At 37.7% G+C, this 19,322-nt stretch overlaps 1 protein-coding gene across 9 annotated transcripts in view; it reads right to left on the bottom strand.

Annotated features, from left to right (window-relative positions):
* Positions 1-19,322, bottom strand: part of NTRK2 (neurotrophic receptor tyrosine kinase 2) — a 205,347-nt gene that overhangs the window by 112,131 nt on the left and 73,894 nt on the right. For 2 of the 9 annotated variants that reach the window (XM_027880504.1, XM_027880519.1), the window contains exon 12: positions 15,274-15,345. The exons of 1 other annotated variant lie outside the window; for it this stretch is intronic. In XM_027880504.1, the coding sequence (XP_027736305.1) occupies positions 15,274-15,345 (72 nt within the window). Of the gene's footprint in view, positions 1-3,422; positions 3,569-4,453; positions 4,523-4,544; positions 4,850-6,127; positions 6,177-15,273; positions 15,346-19,322 lie in introns of those variants that run through there. 6 more of the 9 variants (XM_027880534.1, XM_027880526.1, XM_027880543.1 and 3 more) reach the window with 6 other exon arrangements.

Raw genomic sequence — 19,322 nt, 5'->3', positions numbered from 1 at the left:
AATTCAACACAAAGAGGTTTATTTAACAGAATGGATGATAGGACTTGCCTCAAACCAAAATACCCCCAGCAGTGCTTCCTCTCCAGTCCCCAAACTAATCTATCCATCAAACTACTCAACAGCTTATCTAGGTATGTCTCTGAGTATATTAAATGTCTATTTAAAATAAATTCTAGTACAAATAAACCCCTTCTAGCAAAACATTAGAAATATGTTTTTATTTTAGTTTCATGTCTGGCACAGGGGAAGAAAATAGCAACTCTGCCTTTAGACATTTCATAGCCTCTTTTATTGCTCAGTGAAACAATATAAAAGCTTTTTAATGTCAAATCCTGGCTGTTCAGCAACTTTTACCACGTTAATGGTTCCTGCATGATTCTTAGTTTCAGTCTCACTTTATTTTAAGGAGGTCAAGAATTTGTAATTAACTGAGCCCTTTGTAAACTGACACCATTTGGGCAGATCATAATCTCCACAGTTACAATCAATGTCACTTACAATCAAGCTGAAAGACAGGAGCTAGTTGGTACCGTAATTTCCACATTAAGCTCCCTTAGTTTTAAGAGGCTCTGTCCACATACTGAAAAGGAACCATTTTAGGAACATGCTGTCTTTCCATCAAGCATTAAACTTCTGTGTTAAGACATTATTAGTAACAAATCAGATGCTGCAATCCATAAGGTTTTGTGAATATCTGTATCAAGTAATAGTGCACCGTGTGGCTAACATAATGTAGTACAAAACATGTAAGAAGGATATTCTACAATATAGATATAAATATATATATATGTATCAGTGATGCAGAAATCAGTTGTTGTTTATTGAAGTTACCTCCATGATTACATAAAATCCAAAATACTGTGTCAGTACATACTGAAACATTTGAAGGTCAAATCTACCCCTGTATGACAAAGATGAACTGCAAAGTGCTACAAAATAAATTACAAAAAAAACCATAAAATCCCCAATCAATAACTGTGCGTATTTATGCATATAAATATTATGAATTAGAAAGAACTACCTTTTAAAGTTAAATATTTCAAAAATCAACTGCCAAATTCCAGCTCTTCGAGTTTTCATTTTCCCTGCCAAAAGAAAAGGGTTCAGATTCTCACCTCATTTATTTGGAAATAAATTGTGAGCACATAACTGAGATATGCTGACTTTGTACCAGCAAAACCTCAAATTGGTATTTCAGATACTGGTCAAGCACTGCTCACGATACAACATATGTTTCATGTAAGTCCACTGACTTTAGTTCAGATTTTGCTGCTAAATGGTTCTCCACTCATTTATCATCAGCTCACTGACATCAGATATTATTTCAACAGGAAGACAGATGTATGGCTAAGCAAGAAGTCTCAGAAGAAAATAATTAAAAGGAAATTAAAAGTGAATCAGTAATCAGAAGAGAAAGTTATGATCTCTGAAAAATAAGACCATGTCTACATTGACTTAGGAAGGAAAAAACAGTCAAACATTCCTAATATTGTTTTTGAAGAACAGCAGAACACTTGTTGTCCTCCAACTTCAAACAGAACTATGATGGATATCCTTAATTGCTGCCATCCCTCCCCAAATCACCACAGTATGTGCAGGGCGACAAAGACAACACGATTCCTAGGTCATCAGTAGACTTCCAGTTCTGTCCTCTTTTTTAATGTGGGGAGGAGAACACATCTTTGGGACAGATTTTTAGCAACTGCAGCTCCCCATCCCTAACCAGTGGCAAGACAGAGGAAACATCTCACTAAACAGGCCTAGAAGAATGCAAATGTGGTCATATTTCTTGACTAAAAAGGATATTTCCAAAACTTGAGCACAGCAGGAATAAAGAACTTGAATGCAAGAGACTCAAGAGAACACAAGCAAAAAGTTGAAGGACTAAGAGTCTTAAAAGGCAAAAAGCAAGTCAGTTTATAGAGATAGTACAAAAGAGTCAAGACAGTATTGTAGCAAGAGAGGCATGGTGTACGGCTGTAAAAGACAGCAGTAAAAGAAAAGACAATGGTGTTACAATGGAAGAGTGAAAATGGCTGAAATTAAAAAGCAGTAACAATGAAAAGCAAATACTGGAGAGACATCTACTCTGCTTTTTTACTACACATAATTGTAAGGAATTAAAATCAAACTTAGCTTTTTTACTACACATAATTGTAAGGAATTAAAATCAAACTTATCTCAAAAATGTAATCAAAATGGACAGAAACATCTCGGGTTTTTGCTGCTAGTCTTTGTAGCTCTCAGTTAAAAACAAAACCAAACAACCAACCCAGAAACTTCATATTTCTTAGAATTCCTTAAACTGAAAAGATCAAAGTAGAAACTCGGGTAAATAGAATGAAAATAATTTCTAGAACTGTATCTAAATGCCATACTTGCTCTTGCAATATGCACGTGCCTTCACTTAGTTGTCATGTGTTAGAGTTAACTCTTCTCTGAAGTATACTGAAGCATATTCTGAAGCATACTTCACAGTTAAATATGAACAGTTAAACAAGCCTTTAAGTCTACAGTCTGAAGGAACAGCCACATACTGTTGTTATTCTTGTTCTTGGCTCAGAATCAGCATTCTGTCCTACTACAAACTTGTATGTTTATCTAAATCATAGAATCATAGAATTAACTGGGTTGGAAGAGACCTTTGAGATCATCAAGTTCAACCCTTGATCCAACCCCACTGTGATTACCAGATCATGGCACTGAGTGCCACATCCAGCCTCATCTTAAAAACCTCCAGGGATGGTGAATCCACCACCTCTCTGGGCAGGCCATTCCAATGCCTGATCACTCTCTCTGTAAAGAGCTATTTTCTAATATCCAGCCTAAACTTATGGACTATCTTGAATAAGCATGACCTAACTGAATGTCTAAGTGGTGGGGCTGCTTCAATACCCAAACACACTAACAAACAGTACTGCCACCTTTCTGTATAGATTTTAGACTCTCCCTCTCCCTGGTAAAGTCAGTGGACCTACATTCATAATAAGATTTGCAGGGCCAGCTCTGCAATTTACTGCTTCATGATTTAAGACCATATCCTGCAAATCTACAAGAACTTAACTTTAAAGAATGTGAGCATTGCCCCTGAAATCAGTGAGCCTTACACACACACTCAAGTAACGTAGAAGTTTTGCAGAGGCGTTAATGCAATAAAATAAAAGCAGCTTTGCAGTTCACCCTTGATAAATATTATTTATAAACCCGACATCTTTCCAGTTAAGTTCAAACAGAAAAAAATAGTTGACAGAGGAAACACAATAATGTCATTTCATCTCAATGTCATTTTGGAAGATACAGTGAGGACAAGGCAATAGGAAAGAGTGTGGTAGCTTATTTCTGGACTTTCTTGAGTTTTTTAGCTGCCTCAGGGCTTGGCTTTGCCCCGCTCTTGCAAAATCAGCTACTGATTTGAATGTACACCAAGGGAGGTGACACTTCATTGGGCAAGAACACTGTCCACTCCCTACTGTGCAGCATACAGATTCCACAAGCTCAACAGCCCCTCTCTCATCTTTTCCTTATTTCATTTACCCATCCAGTGGGATCTTATGAAATAAAACAAAACCTAAAAGAAACAAAATAAAATGTGAGAAATCATGCTTTAAATAAAGAAAAAAAACAAAGAAAAACAAAGAAAAATTAATACAAAAAACCAAACACAAATGAATATTTGACAATCAAACACATACACATAAAATGCATTTAAAGCATAAAGTGTTACATAAAAACTGTATATGAATATATGAAAATAACAACATTAGCTCTATCTTGTGGCCCAAGATTTTATTTGTTTACTAAAAATATATAGAGTGTGCTATATACATTTATCTTTAACACAGAAAAATACTCATATTGAGATGTAATGCAATATAGAATTTTTCAGCCAGGGACTGTACTATGCATGGGTTAGAAAAACTTCAGTCAGGTATTCTGCCTTGTGCAAAGGTTTATGGTGATCAAGCCTGGTGAGCACAATCAAGTTTTCTGTCTTTAGTATGTTACACCAACTAAGTGAAGGATACCCCTCTACACCACAGAGATATTCTAAGTAAAACACCAGGGTCCTCTGTAACTTTCCACACTTTAGCTCTGTGCATATCATCATTTCTGCCTTCTCCAAACAGGCTCCTGCCCTTAATGTCATTAAATGACTTTGTAAAGGCAGAAAAACAGTAGACCTTGGGGAAATACTAGTCAATTATCTTGACACTTACTGTTTTTAAATATCAACAGGAACTTAAACATCAACAACTAAATATGATGGCATATTGAAACACAAGTACAATCCCTAGGACATGTTCTGTTCTGAGATGAAGGAGAAACCTATCCTCTAAATCTTACCTGACAGTCTAAGGCTAAGAACTTTAAAAAATGCTATGTTAGGGCCCTGTGTAAAATTCAGCTAGCTAACCCTGTGGCACAAATACTTCCTAGAACAGCATTGTCTTACCCAGTCTGTTGTTATCTGATGCAGTTGAGTTATTATGTACATCACTGTTGACAGTCACCATTACTTGTTCTAATGACATTTGAAAAAAACACAAGTGAGAATTACACTAATCATCTGCAAACGTAAACTTCAGCAGTAGTTTTTGGATTTTTGTTTTCATTTTTTTTTACCCTGCTTTAATAAGTCCTCAATATTTGTAAACTCTGAAAGCTTATTAATATTCCACAGAAATTTAAACAACAATTCAGAGCCAAGTCCTGATTTGTTTTAAATAATTGGAACTTACATTACAAGTTTCAAGAGAAGTTGTATTTGACTGTTAGTAACGATGATTAATTCATTTACACTGTGTTTTCTTGCTTGTCCTAACCTTGAGGCACTCTTAGTACTTCTACCCTGAAAGCAGGTAATCACACCTACAGAAATTAAATGTGCTAGTTTGTGCAACCCCACAGTTCTAAAAGCATGTGGCAAAATGCTTTTTCTTTGAAACAATTAATAAGGTTTAGTGTAAAATGTCAAGAGAAAAACAAAGGGCTCTGCTAACTCACAGACAAAAATATAGTATCAGCCTTTCTTCAGAACAGTAAGTAATTTTCTGAGGGATGTTTAGAAGTTACAGGTTAGATGGAAAAGGAGAAATGTTGCTGGGGTTTTGGTAGTCTAGAACCGAGAGCTACTGCATGGTTGCCACTTTCCCTTCAAATTTCCTAGTCCATTCAGACTTCCTCTGTGGAAGTTTCTTTTCTTAAATATGTGAGATTGCATACATTCTTGTCAACTAAATCAAAGGATACATACATGTATTTATATAAAGCCACGTATCGATACCACACTTTTAACACCAAAGCAAACCACTGTAAGTAAAAGATTTTCGGCCTTTTAGTTTGTTTCTTACCTAGTCTGCTGCAATCACAGTAAAATCATACTGCTGTGTTTAAAGTCATCTCTGAATTTTGAGAAGTTTCAACTTATGAACTGTAATGTAATAATGGCCAGTCTCTTCACGAACGAAAAACCGGGGAAGGTCTTTACACCTTCCAGCCTGCACACTGGATTTTTTTTTAGGTGAGACACAGTGTGCATGGAACTGAGCCCACCCTTTAATCCTGAGGTTCATCTGCCGGGGCCAAGCGAGCTTGGATGGTGGCAGCGAGGTCCTCAGGACGTAGATGGATTGCCTTCCAGGGCTAACGAGCTCCATCTGCCCAGGGAGTGGCCCCGACCGGGAATTGAACCTGGGTCTCTGCGGTGACAGCGCCGCGCCTTTACCCTCTAGACCACCAGGGGCTCCCACTTATGAACTACTACACAGTGAATAGTATTCGGGCAAACACAGGTAGAAAACCGATCTTCTTACAACTTCTGCAAACTTCAGATCATGATAAACTATATGCAGGGAGGTGGAGGGGGTTGGGAAAGCAGCATAACTATTTTAAGGAAAGTAAACCAATGTGTTCTTGCAAATCACCAGAGGTACTTAGGGACATGGTTTAGTGGTGGAGTGTGTAACGTTAGGTTAATGGTTGGACCTGATGATCTTAAGGGTACTTTCCAACCTAACCGATTCTCTTATTCCGTATTCTTAGTTTGCATTTGCAGGTACATTAGTAACCTATTAGTCAACAGTGGTATCTAAAACAACCCCTACAAAAGAAGCCTCAGACTTAGGACCTGAGCAGTCTACAGGAGTCAAGAAGTCCACAAGACTTCCGAAGTCCTATTGAAGGCAGAAGAATTAATCAAATGATTTTTTAAATGTATTATAGAATCTTTATTAAATATTTAACTCTTTTAAAGAAAAAAATTTGGTTAACAGAAATGAGTCCAGAAAACAAGAGAGAAAAGAAAATGGTGAAAGTAAACGAAAAGATGGAAAAGAAGAGTCTATTAACTGTATTCATTGAAACATGGAAAGCAACCAGGTGAAGTACATAGAAATGAAAAGAATACATGAATACAGCACAGTTGTGGGGAGTGGGGCAGGGAGGGACAGGGGAGAGGAGGAGGAAGTGGTGTGTGCGGAGGGGATAAAAAGGTTCTAGAAGGACATCGATGAAATGGAACAAGGAAAGAGGACTGAAATATAAAGATGCAGAAACTGAATGGAAGTGCTTTAAAATAATGGTTCCAGAAAAAGTAGAAAAAGTTGCAAACCCATTTGGCAGCAGGCAATCTGAACTTAACTGGCACACTAGATCTCTGACTATTTGGAGTCACTGAGCTAACAAACGCAAAATGTTATGGGCAGCAGCTGTTTAGAAGATCCCTTATGACCTTACTTTCAGCCTCTCATTTGGCTTCTCAGAGTTCAAACGCTCAAATGCAGACAGGCAAGTTGAGGCAAAGCCTGATTTTGGCTTGAGTTGCTGTCAGGGCACTGGATTTTAAGTTTAATATTAGCTTTAAAAGAACACTGTCGTTATATAAGCTGCCACTCAGACTTGCAGAGGAAAGTACACTAAAGAATAAAAATAAAATCTCAAAATAAAAGTGGAAGATAGAAAAAAACTATCCATCGTCCCTGTACAAGGAATGACAGAACTTCATTCATCCTTTAAAGGAACATTATGTATCTGTCTCTCTCAAATGCAAATTTATCAAAGACAGTAAAGAAAATATTAAGTAGTTTAAAATGTAGCCTGGTGATAAGTTTATTTCCAATAGCAGCTCTCCATTCAAAAAGCTTTGAAATCAGCAATGTATTAATTATTAGTCTTTAAACAAACATCTTAAAGAATTTGGAGTACACTATTTTTGGAGTACACTATTTTGAGAATATCAAATTTAAGTCTAATTGCTCTTCCCCAAAGAGAAAGTGTAGTTTGAATTATGTTATTACTAAGGATCCACTTGAGCCACCAGTGAGGAACTTTTTTTAATCCTACTTTCTGGAAGTACCACAGATGACTATCTCATGAGCTCTGCAGACCTGTATCTTGGATACTGGATGATCTGGAATGTCCTAAGAGTTCACTGTCATTGGAGCTGAACAAAATGTTATTGATGAATTGTTTCTAGCTTTTCCATTCATTAGAGAGGAAAGAATAAAAAAAAAAAAAAGGTATGATAGCGAACTCCTATGTTTATACATACTGAACTGCTTCTGACAGAAGAGCCTTTCATAAACATGATCCCTTTTATATGTAAAGAAGCCAATTTTTTTCCTTCTTCAACCAGCACACAACAAAACACTGAGCAGTCACTGGTATCGTAACACCTTATGAATCGTAACATCTAATGTACTGCCATATTTTGGAACATCTCTGTTCTGAGGATAGTCACACATCCACAGGCTCAGTTTCTACCTGTCCCAAACAATCTCAATCATCCCCCTTCTCACTGGTTAGGCTCCCTACAAGCCCCCACCTAAGTCATTCAGAAAGGAAGATGTTACAACGTGGTCATATTCTGAAATTTTTCTCAAAGCAAGGTGCTAAATTTTAGCTGTCTAAAGTCCTTTATGCTCCAGCAGGATTTGAAACAATGTATTTCAGTGAGTAGTACATAAACTGGAGGTCTTCAGTCAGACTTACTTCGTCATTACAAACCTGACCTAAACTCTGTCAGAGTAAGTAAGTTTCCCATAATGATGACTTAAGGGAAAAAAATTATAAATTTTATATATTCACATCCCACTTGCCATTTTTGTCTCTACATATGAGTTGCATAAATTTGGAGATCATGTATGTAAACTCAAGCATTTAAGGGAAAGTACAAAGCAAAATAAGTACTGAGAAATTGAAACTTTCTAAAATGTAAAGTCTCATCCCACCTTCTCTCTTCACCAAGTTCATAAGGTTTATTCTAAGCAGAATACTGTCTGGGGCTTTGATCCAAACAGAGTATTTTGAATCAAAAATCAATTTACATTTTTACTCTCCTCCACTGAAGGAAATCGAGCATACATGGCATGTATCTCTGATCCTTTTAAAAGAATTGTGATTTATATGGAGAAAGCTCAAACTGCTGACTGGAAGGGATGAAGGCAAAGAGAATATGCAGTTGTGTTAGCTAAAAAGGTATTCTTATCAAATTTATCTGTTTCTGGTTTCTAGTAGGAAAGAAAATGAAACAATTCATTCCTAGTTTTATTTGCTTCTTGGATCTAAACCACTGCTACAAAGAGCTGTGCTGGCTAATGTTTTGGCAAAATGAGGACAAAATGTCACCTAATTTTTATTGGAAAGCAAGAAGAGGCTCCTGTATAGGTTTCTGGAGAAAGTTTGTTGCACAAAGAAGAATAATGTCTTGCCTTCTAGAGCAATCCAGCAGAAGACGAAGTTGCCTTAAGAAATCCATACTTCTTCTTAGGATTTTGCAGAGTTTGCATGCACCAGGTGCAATACTGACTTGTGTTTCAGGGCACAGTAAAATAAACATTTAATATAATTTTTTCCTTCCTTCTAAGTATTGTTTTTACCCCCTGAAGTACTATATGTGAAGTAACACCATATTTTTAATTTGTATAATTAAGAGTTCTAATGACAAGTATAAATATTACTTTTTTACCTAAAGACAAAAACATGGATAGAAGACAAAGAAATTAACTTATTAGTGGCCAGCGATTCACTGAACATTCTGTATCTCAACTACACATCAGTGTCTCTTTTGAGACCAGATTTTCCCATAACTGAATTTACTTAGCAGTTGGAAAAACTAGAACCAGAACAGATTAAATAGTCTATCCCATGAAGTTGTACGTCAAGTTAAAGAGTCGTGATCCTTTTACATGTTCCAGTTGCTTACAACAGGAAGGCAGGACACAATATAACCAATATAATACTGTGTTAAACTTGGGACTATTTACAGTAACCCAAAACTAAAAAGTTTTTGTTCTCCTTTCCAATTCTTCAAAATATGCAGTACATTTTAAAGATTTCCACTATCACTATCTCTTCCTCTAATGTTTAAATTTATGCTCCATAATTTGTAATTTTACGGATGCTGCCACCTGTATGAGATTTCCAAATAGGCTTAATAAATTTGGAGTCATCAGCATCAGTGTTGCAGGTAATACTCAATCTATTTAATGGTTGGTTTCACTGATCTACAAGTTTATCAAATGAGAATAGGGGTTGAAGAGAATTATACATACTTTAGTACAGAACCCTATAAAGCTGTTCTCACTGTGAAGTAAGTTAGAACTAAGAGATGCCAAAACTCAACCTTTTTACTCAGCGTTTTAGAGACAAAAAATATTTTGGAATAACAGTCCTCTACACTGCTACCAAGGATCTTTAATATCTTAAGGATATTTAATATCTTAATCTGTTTTTCCTTAGTTTGATTTGCAGTTTTATTTTCCAGTATGATATACTGGAAGACATGCTCATTTTCCAAGCAGGCAGCACAAAACAAAACATTTGTGTTTTGCACTCTTAAGGAAGGACAAGATTTTCCATCTTTCTCAGTGAGAGTCATTATCCTCATATCTTCAAACACACTATCCAAAATAAGTTTCCTTTTACAGTGCTGAGGCTGCTGATGTAGTTGTTTTGCTTCCTATTGATTACTGAGAGTTCATTAAGAGCTGAAGCTCAAACCACCAGTGCACAGAGACAGTACATATATTTTGGACAGTTTCTAATTCAGGAACAGGTTAAAGTAAAACAGTGAGAGTGCAAAAAAGCAACTGTTCAGAAACTCTAACAGAACCCTGTATGAACAGCATCTCCCCACAGATCCACAGCAAATGTGCATTAATAGAAACCCAGTTGACAGGAAAGAGTGTGGCAATTACTATCTGCATACACATTTTAAAACACGGACGGCTGTGGGTGACTTTACATTTCATTTGCATGAAACACCGTATGCCCAAGAGATCAACCAATAGATCAACGGATGCTTTCTCAAAGCTTTATGCAAGTACTTGAAAAGTCAAAGCTGTTAGGAAAGAAGACTCTACCTTATGACATCCCTAGGATTTGGGTTTAATATACTCATTCGTATGCATGTAAAATACAGAAACCCTACTAAATAGATTCAGTTTTGACAAGTGTCACTTTACAGCCACAAGAAAGAAAATCAGAACACATGAAAGGATAGAATAATTACGTCTTGTCCCTTTGAAAAACAGAACCACTGTCAACTTTGAAACCATTCTGTCTCTACCCAAATATTGAAGACAACTCTAACATCATGTTAGCTTGCATAATTCCAAGGATCAATAAAAATTCTATATTTTCAATACATGACCTTTTGACAGGACCTGGCAAGCCACTTTTTATATACAAATTAGGGAAATAATGTCGCTCATTACAGTACGATATGAGTTATGAAATTCATCATATATATTCACATATACTCAATTATAATGGGATTATTTTGCTTACTGTTGCCTTACAATAATATTAACACCTTTGATCAGCTACAGTTCTCATTGTTGCTGCTAGGCAATTCTCCAGCCTCCTTCCTATGGCACTTTATCTTGAGTCTGTGAAATCTGAATACTTCTTATAGGATGCATCTCATAATCGCTCAGTGCCTCTAGTAAAACAAGTGTGGGATTTTTTTACTTCATTGATCTCAACCGCCTTCCTTTAAAGTCACTACTAATCAAGCACTTCCATGTGGCAATTAAAGATCTTCCTTAAAAAAATTGATCTGTACATGGTCAATGATGAAGATAATGGAATGACAGCAAGCAACCAAGAGCCAAATTCCAGCTAGTCCCATTAACGTTACGCTCCATGAAGACATTTCTGTACATCTCTTCTTCCTCTCTCCTCTGCAGACTTTACAATCCAGGAGCAGAGAGATCAGTGCCACATTTTTATACAATCTTGGCTCGAGTATTTCACCCCAAAATTCTCTCCTGATAGAAAAATTAAGACATACGTCCCGTGGGGAGTCAGGCTGAGTCAGCACAGGTATATGACGTGCAGGTTCTGCTTGATAAACCTGATCTGCTGCTATATGACACGGTGATGCACTTGGTGGATGAGGGAAGGGCTGTGGATATTGTCTACCTGGGCTTTAGTAAAGTCTTTAACACCATCTCCCACAGTATTCTCCTTGACAAACTGGCTGCTCGTGGCTTGGATGAGTGCACTGTTCATGGGGTTAAAAACTGGCTGAATGGTTGCGCCCAGAGAGTGGTGGTAAACGGAGTTACATCCAGTTGACAGCCAGTCACTAGTGGTGTTTCACAGGAAAAAATTGAGAATACCACAAAAATGCTGCTAGTCATCTCTTACACAAATCCAACAACACAGAACAGGGAAGAGATAACCTTACAGCTGCCTTCCACTACACTCATCCTCCTCCACAGCAGCACACAGGCTTTGAGGTAAGTGAAGGATGAGGCACATGACCTCATGAACCTCATGGTCTGGATTTACATTACTGAAAAATCACCTCAAAGTTTTGCACATATTTTGTAGGCAGCTTGAAGAATATACAGTCAGGTCCTGCACCTATTTCACAGAATCACAGAATCAACCAGGTTGGAAAAGACCTCTGAGATCATCAAGTCCAACCCTTGATCCAACATCGCCATGGTTATTAGACTGTGGCACTAAATGCCACATCCAGTCTCTTCTTAAAAACCTCCAGAGATGGAGAATCCACTACTTCCCTGGGCAGCCTATTTTAATGCCTGATTACCCTCTCTGTAAAAAATTTCTTCCTAATACCCAACCTAGACCTCCCCTGGCACAGCTTAAGACCATGCCCTCTTGTCCTACTGCTGGTTGCCTGGGAGAAGAGACCGACCTCCATCTGGCTGCAACCTCCTTTCAGGGAGTTGTAGAGAGTGATGAGGTCACCCCTGAGCCTTCTCTTCTCCAGGATGAACAACCCCAGCTCCCTCAGCCTCTCCTCATAGGACTTGTGTTCGAGTCCCTTCACCAGCCTCGTTGCTCTTCTCTGGACCCGCTCCAGCATCTCAATATATTTCCCGAACTGAGGGGCCCAGAACTGGACACAGCACTCAAGGTGTGGCCCCACCAACCAAGGCTCCAGGGACTTTTCTTTCTCCCTAGATGGTGCAGGAAGTTCGAATCCCTCTCAAAAGCAAAAGATGGAGAATATTGTATGGAAAAAGCGTGCATGAAACAATACTAAATAAAGCAATTTGAGGGTTCTAAATCACAGTTGCTTGGAGCTAAAGTGAAAACCATGTGCACTTTCTCCAGTCTGGCCTTGGTTTGCTTCACTCTGTTCTCAGTTTTACGTGGGCACAAAATAGATTCAAAGGCGCATTCTCCACAGGATACACAAAGGAATGGAGAAGAAAAAAGCTCTTTGGAAAATGAAAGTTCCCACTTTATATAATTATGAATGCTCTCTCTTACAACACCCTTTTGATGACAAATCACATACTATATTTAAAAGGTTAATTCCACCTAAATTACATCCAAAAAGCCCCATCTGTAGACCCAGGCACTTTATAGGTGAAAGTAAACAATTTTACTAAGTGATTCTATGTAATTATAAAATTAATTAACATCAGATAAATGAGACATGAACCTATAATGGATACTATATTTAGCTGCCATAACTGCCAGAGCACGTTATTAGCAAGTCAGTGAATAGACTGTTTCCTTATTTGAAACTGTGTTCCTGCAAGCAAAGCTCCTGGATTTCTCAACCACATTTAGCATGCAGTATGCCATGTAAGCTCTATGAATTTGAGTTTCTGTTCAAACACTGTCTGCTACCACTGATGCAGTAAGAACAGAGATTTCCAAGCTGCTTTAACAGAAAAAGAAATATCCTTTCCCTCTCTGTGCAAGAGAAACAAGTTACTGTCCTGTTACCCAAGCAAAGAAAACCACTATCAAACATATTATTATCATATAACTTTGTAGGGACAGAACCAGGAAAGGAACAGTGCTATTGCTCAATTATCTCTATAGTATTGCCAGATGAGCCTTCTGAATTTCCTTCTTTCTACAGAAAGAATGCCCTTGTACCTGTATTAAGGTTAACAAAAGCTTGAAATGAATTTGAAATAAGTGATTTCATTGGTGACGATGCACTCTAAAGAAATTTTTAAGACAAGCAGAGTCTTCAGTCTTTATAGTCAAATACCCTTGCTTTTCCAATCAATAGACACTCCCATACACCTGACTCTTCTCTGGTCAGGTAAACAGAATGCCTACTTTTGGGCTCCACAAACCAAACAGGTTCCAGCCTGCAACAATTACAGGTCAGGAGTTCATGGAACTTGACAATGCTTTGGCCATTCTCCCAGCACTGGCCCAGGTGATGCTCTCCACTTCAGCTACTGCTTCTGTGAAAGAGCCAGCAACAGTGCTTATCCCTGCCTTCCTTTTGTGAGATGGTGTTCCCATCTCATCCCCACCTCCCCAACCTCCTCCCAGAAACTAAACTCAAGACTTACACGTAGCAAGGCTGCTGAAAACTAGAGCTTGATTAACTCTACCATATCAGAGTAATCATGTGAATTCAGATGTGGAACAGACACACAAAAATATCTGAGCAGTAGATAACAAGCCAAAACCTCCTTGGTGTGAATGGAATGTGCAAGCCTACTTGCTTCCAGACTTGTGTGCTAACATAAAGACTTGAAGGCAAAGAGGCTCAAAGACACATTTGTGTCAGTAAATAAAAAGACATCAGAACCCAGGCATAAGCAAGGGTGTATCTTCTTTTTTCATCCACAATTGCTTAATCTACATTAAAGTAAGCTGCCATTTTGGCCTAAGACAAATAGCAATTTCCTAGACAATGTTCCAGTATGTCTCAAAGAACATGCATCAGGAATTATTTTCAAGTATGTATGAGGCTATCTTATTTGAGAAATGAGGGAGAAGAGAGACTTAAGCCTATGGTCACAATCTATGCCTTTCCCTAAGGGTCAGAGAATGTGCCCCAGCCCCCGCTGCTTTGATGGCATACCAGTAGCCTCAAACACTGCTGTGATTTGCCCCAGAATTGAGAGAAAATATATAGTACATGCATATCACACACTGTGCCTACTCTCCAGGGGGACCACTTAAGAGATAATACAGAGCTGAGTTCTCTCTGATTACCTGAAGTTAATTGGAAGAGGTGAGTCAGTTAGGTGAAATGCATGCTATTATTGCAACTGCTTTTACAATTTTCAAAATAATTGTACCAATATTTGTTAGCGTAGGGCCCAAAAACCTGGCTTTTGGTCAATTATAATTATTTAGGCTTGTTGCCATGAATTACTACTGATGGAACGCAAAGCAATGTTTGTCTGAAAAACAGTATTAAAGACACTAAAGAGCTTTTGTGATTTTACTGTTGCCTGGACTGGAAAATAAGATGTCGATTGAAAACATGTTAAAAAACTTTAAAAAACCCCATAACACCCAAAATGAACACACACCTAAGATCAGTAGTTTAAACATAAGATTTGGGACTTCTCCCTAAGCACACAGCTGGGTTTGCTTAAACCAAATGGATTCATATCAATTGCTTCACAACATATTTGCAATGAGCAAAACGGGACAGCAAGTTACATTCTCACACGATTATTTAGGCCACTCTGATTTTTCAAAAATTTCATAAAATCCCTTTTAAGCCCTGCTCAAAGCCCTGACATTTAGACAAAAAGAATTTCCCAGACTCATACAGGAACCTAATGTGCATCATTAATTGTTCACAATTTTGACTGCATATATAATTTTTTTTAAAAAAATGTATGCATTCATGTATACATACATATACATAAGAGGATACATACATCCTGGAAAAATAACTGAAAACAAATGTAGTATTTTACAATTACATCTGTTCTAAAAATAAATAATTCTCTAAATTCATTAGGTATATTTAATTACAACACTCTCTACAGGTTAGTCTGAATAGCTTTATTATCTCACCTTCATTGTCGCAGTCTTGCAATGAAAGCCATATTTGATCTACCAGACCAACTCCTTTTACTTCACCATGAACTGGAATGGAATGCATTACCATTAATGCAGTTGTCAAGGGTTTGGTTTGCTATTGCCAATTCTACTCTTTTTTATATATTTATATTTCTTCATCAATTCAAGCCTTATTTTTCATCCTACTTTGCGGAAGAGAAAACATCCATTGTGATACTTTTAGATTGTTCTTGGTTCACATTTTTCACCCTTAGGCATCTATAACATGAGAAAGGCTGTAATTATTGATATGTTCTGGACTGGAGTCCATAGGAACACAACTTGTGCATGTATTTTAGAGCTATAAAAATATGTATCACTTAAAAATATTTATGGAAAATTGTAATATGCTTTATGTTACGCAGTGAGGAGATATTCTTCAGTCACAGGCCAAATTCTTCTTGGTTTATATTCTTGGCCTGCAAAGATAAACTTGATGTACAGGTAGTTTGCACAGAAGTCAAGAGTCATACTCTTAGTCATCCTGCATGCAGGAAATTTTTTGTTTGGCACTTATGGGTTATGTCTGGGACTTTTGCTTTTGTTGGGGATCATACAGAGGCAAAAGTCTGATTCATTAAGAGCCAGGTCAGGAATTCACTGGGTTAAAGAATTTTTAGAAGATATCAAAACAGCTTTTCAGCACCCGGCCCTACTCCTCACTCCCATTAACCTGTAACCAATTTGTGCTTCTAAGTTGTTCTCTGTTATGTCAGAGACTCTGGTGTTCCCTTGCTGCTTCCTGTAAGGCAATTCACCTAAACAACAGGTTTCCACATCTCCTCCTGTTCTACCCCACGGTACCTCAGCATGAGGCATCACAAAAAACATAAACAAAATATTTACAAATTCAGTGCTAAGTATTCTTTGCAACATGAAAAAAATGAACTTCACATGCCAAGGCAGAAGATCTATGGCCAACAGACCTGGTTGTATGTTATGAATTCAATTACAGGGACAAACATGTAAAAAAATTATATATATATAAAAGCAAACACCAGCCAAAGTGCCAAGGCTCAACTTAAATCATCTACTTAAATTATACTGCTTGAAAATTTGTGTAACTGCACATTTTATATATACATACACATAAACTCCAACATATTTCACGAGTCACTGAAGAGCTTTTTCCTCAGAAATTATATTAATGTTAAAAAACAGCAATAGAAATAGATTTTCTATTACTAGCATTTTATGAACACCATAAAATCAACAGAATATATAAAAAACTGATATGGGCAATATTAAATATTATGTCAGGAGAATGGGCTATGTGAACCGTGGACCTTCTATGACTGATTGGGGATTATGACCAAGAGCAAGTTTAGACCCATCATGTTCAACAGGCATGATTAAATATGTTCATAATATTCTACAATGAAGCTGACCCCCAGAAGCTTGCTCCTGAAATTATTATGATAACTGAACCTTTCCCTTGCAAAGACAGAAACTTGATTTTCCCCAACTCAACTCTATTTTAGAAATCTTGCAAAATCAAATAACTGAGATATAACACTGCTTCACAGCTTTCCTGTCCCTAATACAACCACAGGATTATTGGGGATAGGATGGCAGAGGGAAAGCCCCTTTCATGCCTGACACGAAGCCCTTCATGAGCACAGCACCCCTATACTCGAATCAAGGCAGAGCCCTCTCCTATAATAATGATTTTCTGTCCAAGTACAACTGTGCTAAGAGTTATTGATGATAACCTTGATTAAAATAGTAATTAAATCCTCAAAAACACTCCTATGATGGTCAAGGGTTGTCAGAAGGACAGAGACGAAACAGCAATTGTGACCTTGAAAGAAAAGTATTGATTGGATTTTGCCTTGTGAAGGGAAGGAGGGGAAACTGAAACCAACCATACTGAATCATTAATGAGCTCCCACAGCATGCTCCTAACTCCAGTTTTTTACGTATCCAAGTGGTTTTTCTTCAGGCTTCCTCAAAAATAGCACATTTACAATCTATACATGAAAACAAACTACAAATTCATTCAAGTCAACGTGAAGTATTTCTAGGCAACAAAACACAAGAAGAATATTCCAAATCAGAAAACCATTATTAAATATCTCGTTCCAGTTTACAAACATTCCCACTATGGTTGCATGATTGTGTTCAGCCCCTTGGCTCTTACATAAACTTTATACAAAATCAAGTAAGATTAAAAGACAGTGGAACATAATTCTACAAAAAAAATCTACAACCTTGGCTATAATTACTAACATCAGAGAGGACCTGTAATGATGAGCAAAAAAATAAGCTGCATACAATTCTATGCATAAACATGTAATTTCCAGGCCAAGGGCAAAAATCTCCTCTTCCTTGCATGCTACAAATATACACTCTCTGGAGTCTATCACAATGCTGATTCTGCACTGACTGGCTGCTCCTATTTCCATCAGTGGTGTTTGTGGTGCTGAAAAAGCAGTAGTACAGGCTAGGGCAAAGAGGTTTGCTCTCACTGATGGCTGAACCCTATAGCACCCAACACCATGACAGAACTAGCTGTCCTTCTAATTTTACACAGTTGATCCAGAGTTTTAATCATCTGTTTCTGCTGCACAATGATTTGCACAGGGGGGGTGGGAGAGGCCTCATTTCTTTTGAATTCATTATTTTAATTGTACATATTGTACACACTGAAATTCACTGTATTCATTGAAATATTCAGAGAAAGTCTAACTACTGTTTGCATTTGTTACTGTATTATTTGATGTGTTCACATCAAATCTTGTGACCACATGTGAATAGCGCAGGACTGATTAAGTAAACCTTTGTCGACAGAAGTGTCCTGCCTAGAGGCCAGGCAGAATGCCACCATACAGAGCTTTGCAGAATAAACTTTCTCATCTTCCTACCTCTTTGATCCTATAGCAGCTGTGGCACAAGAAGCACATTTCTTGGCTCTGCCTGTCTGATTTTCGGTGCCACTGGTCTGGCCTTGGTGTATCCCAGTAGGAGTTTAAATTTTTTTTTTTATTATTTTTTGTTTTTTGCTTGGTTTTCTTAAAATGATGCACTGTAATTCATGAATATGCACGTTCAGTGAGGGACACCATAAAAAAAAAGTGACCACAGAACACTGTTAATAACTAAACATCAAGACACCGCTCACAACACAAGCACAGATTTCTCCCTCTGGTCCAACAATATTATTTCAAAACATACATACCTTCTGGTATCAAATTCCACAATAGCAAACCAGTCTAACAACCACACAGTTCCACTTACTGCAAGAGCTTAATTTCAGGTTGGCAGCAATTAGAGACAAGAGAAAAGCCAGCTTCCCGAGCTTTCACTCTGCTGTTACTGAGCTCAGGGCAGCTCCTGGTCCCAGTTATGGTGACTAGACTAAGTCTGGCAACATTTGCAAAATACTTGTAAAGGATGCATTCTCAATACTGGCCTCATCTAGAACAAACTCTTACACTGTTGTTTTGCGATACACCATCTGGCCTATCTCTCACTTCCTCAGAGATCATCAGAGCTGATACTCTCACAGCTCTCAATCCTCTCCCCTCAGGGATTTTTCTCTTGCTTTCATTCCTTTCTTCAATCACTTTCTCACTGATTTCTTTGCTTCTCTCTATGATATCAGAGACCATGCTTTCAAAGTCAGGTTGAGACCTTCCCCAGATAGACAAGAAATCACACTACCCCTGTTTCTGTCATTCATCCAACTGACAGATTTTAGTCCCACCTTCCTCATCACAACAAACTATGCATCTTCAATCCCAGCAACTCCTATACAACTTTGGGTTCCCATCTTAACCTCTTCCCGCTCTTCTCTTTCTACTCAGAATATAATCAATCCTTCCAGTGCAAAACTGGGAAAAGGTGTGATTTTTTGGCCTTCTTTGGCTTGCTTTCTCTTAGTTACACACAACCTTTTCCTTTTTCCCCCATCACAGTTTAAGAAATTCCCCACCTGCTTACCTTTTCTACTCTTCTCACTTGGAGCTGAAGTTCTCCTCTTCTAGTTTTCCTTACCTCTTTTT

Source organism: Empidonax traillii, unplaced genomic scaffold, assembly GCF_003031625.1.
Source record: "Empidonax traillii isolate 1590-97213 ecotype Southwest subspecies unplaced genomic scaffold, ASM303162v1 scaffold6:size4315531, whole genome shotgun sequence".
NCBI classification, from domain to species: domain Eukaryota; kingdom Metazoa; phylum Chordata; class Aves; order Passeriformes; family Tyrannidae; genus Empidonax; species Empidonax traillii.
The sequence above is the reverse complement of the archived record's forward strand: the minus strand, read 5'-3'. Positions and strand labels throughout refer to the sequence as shown.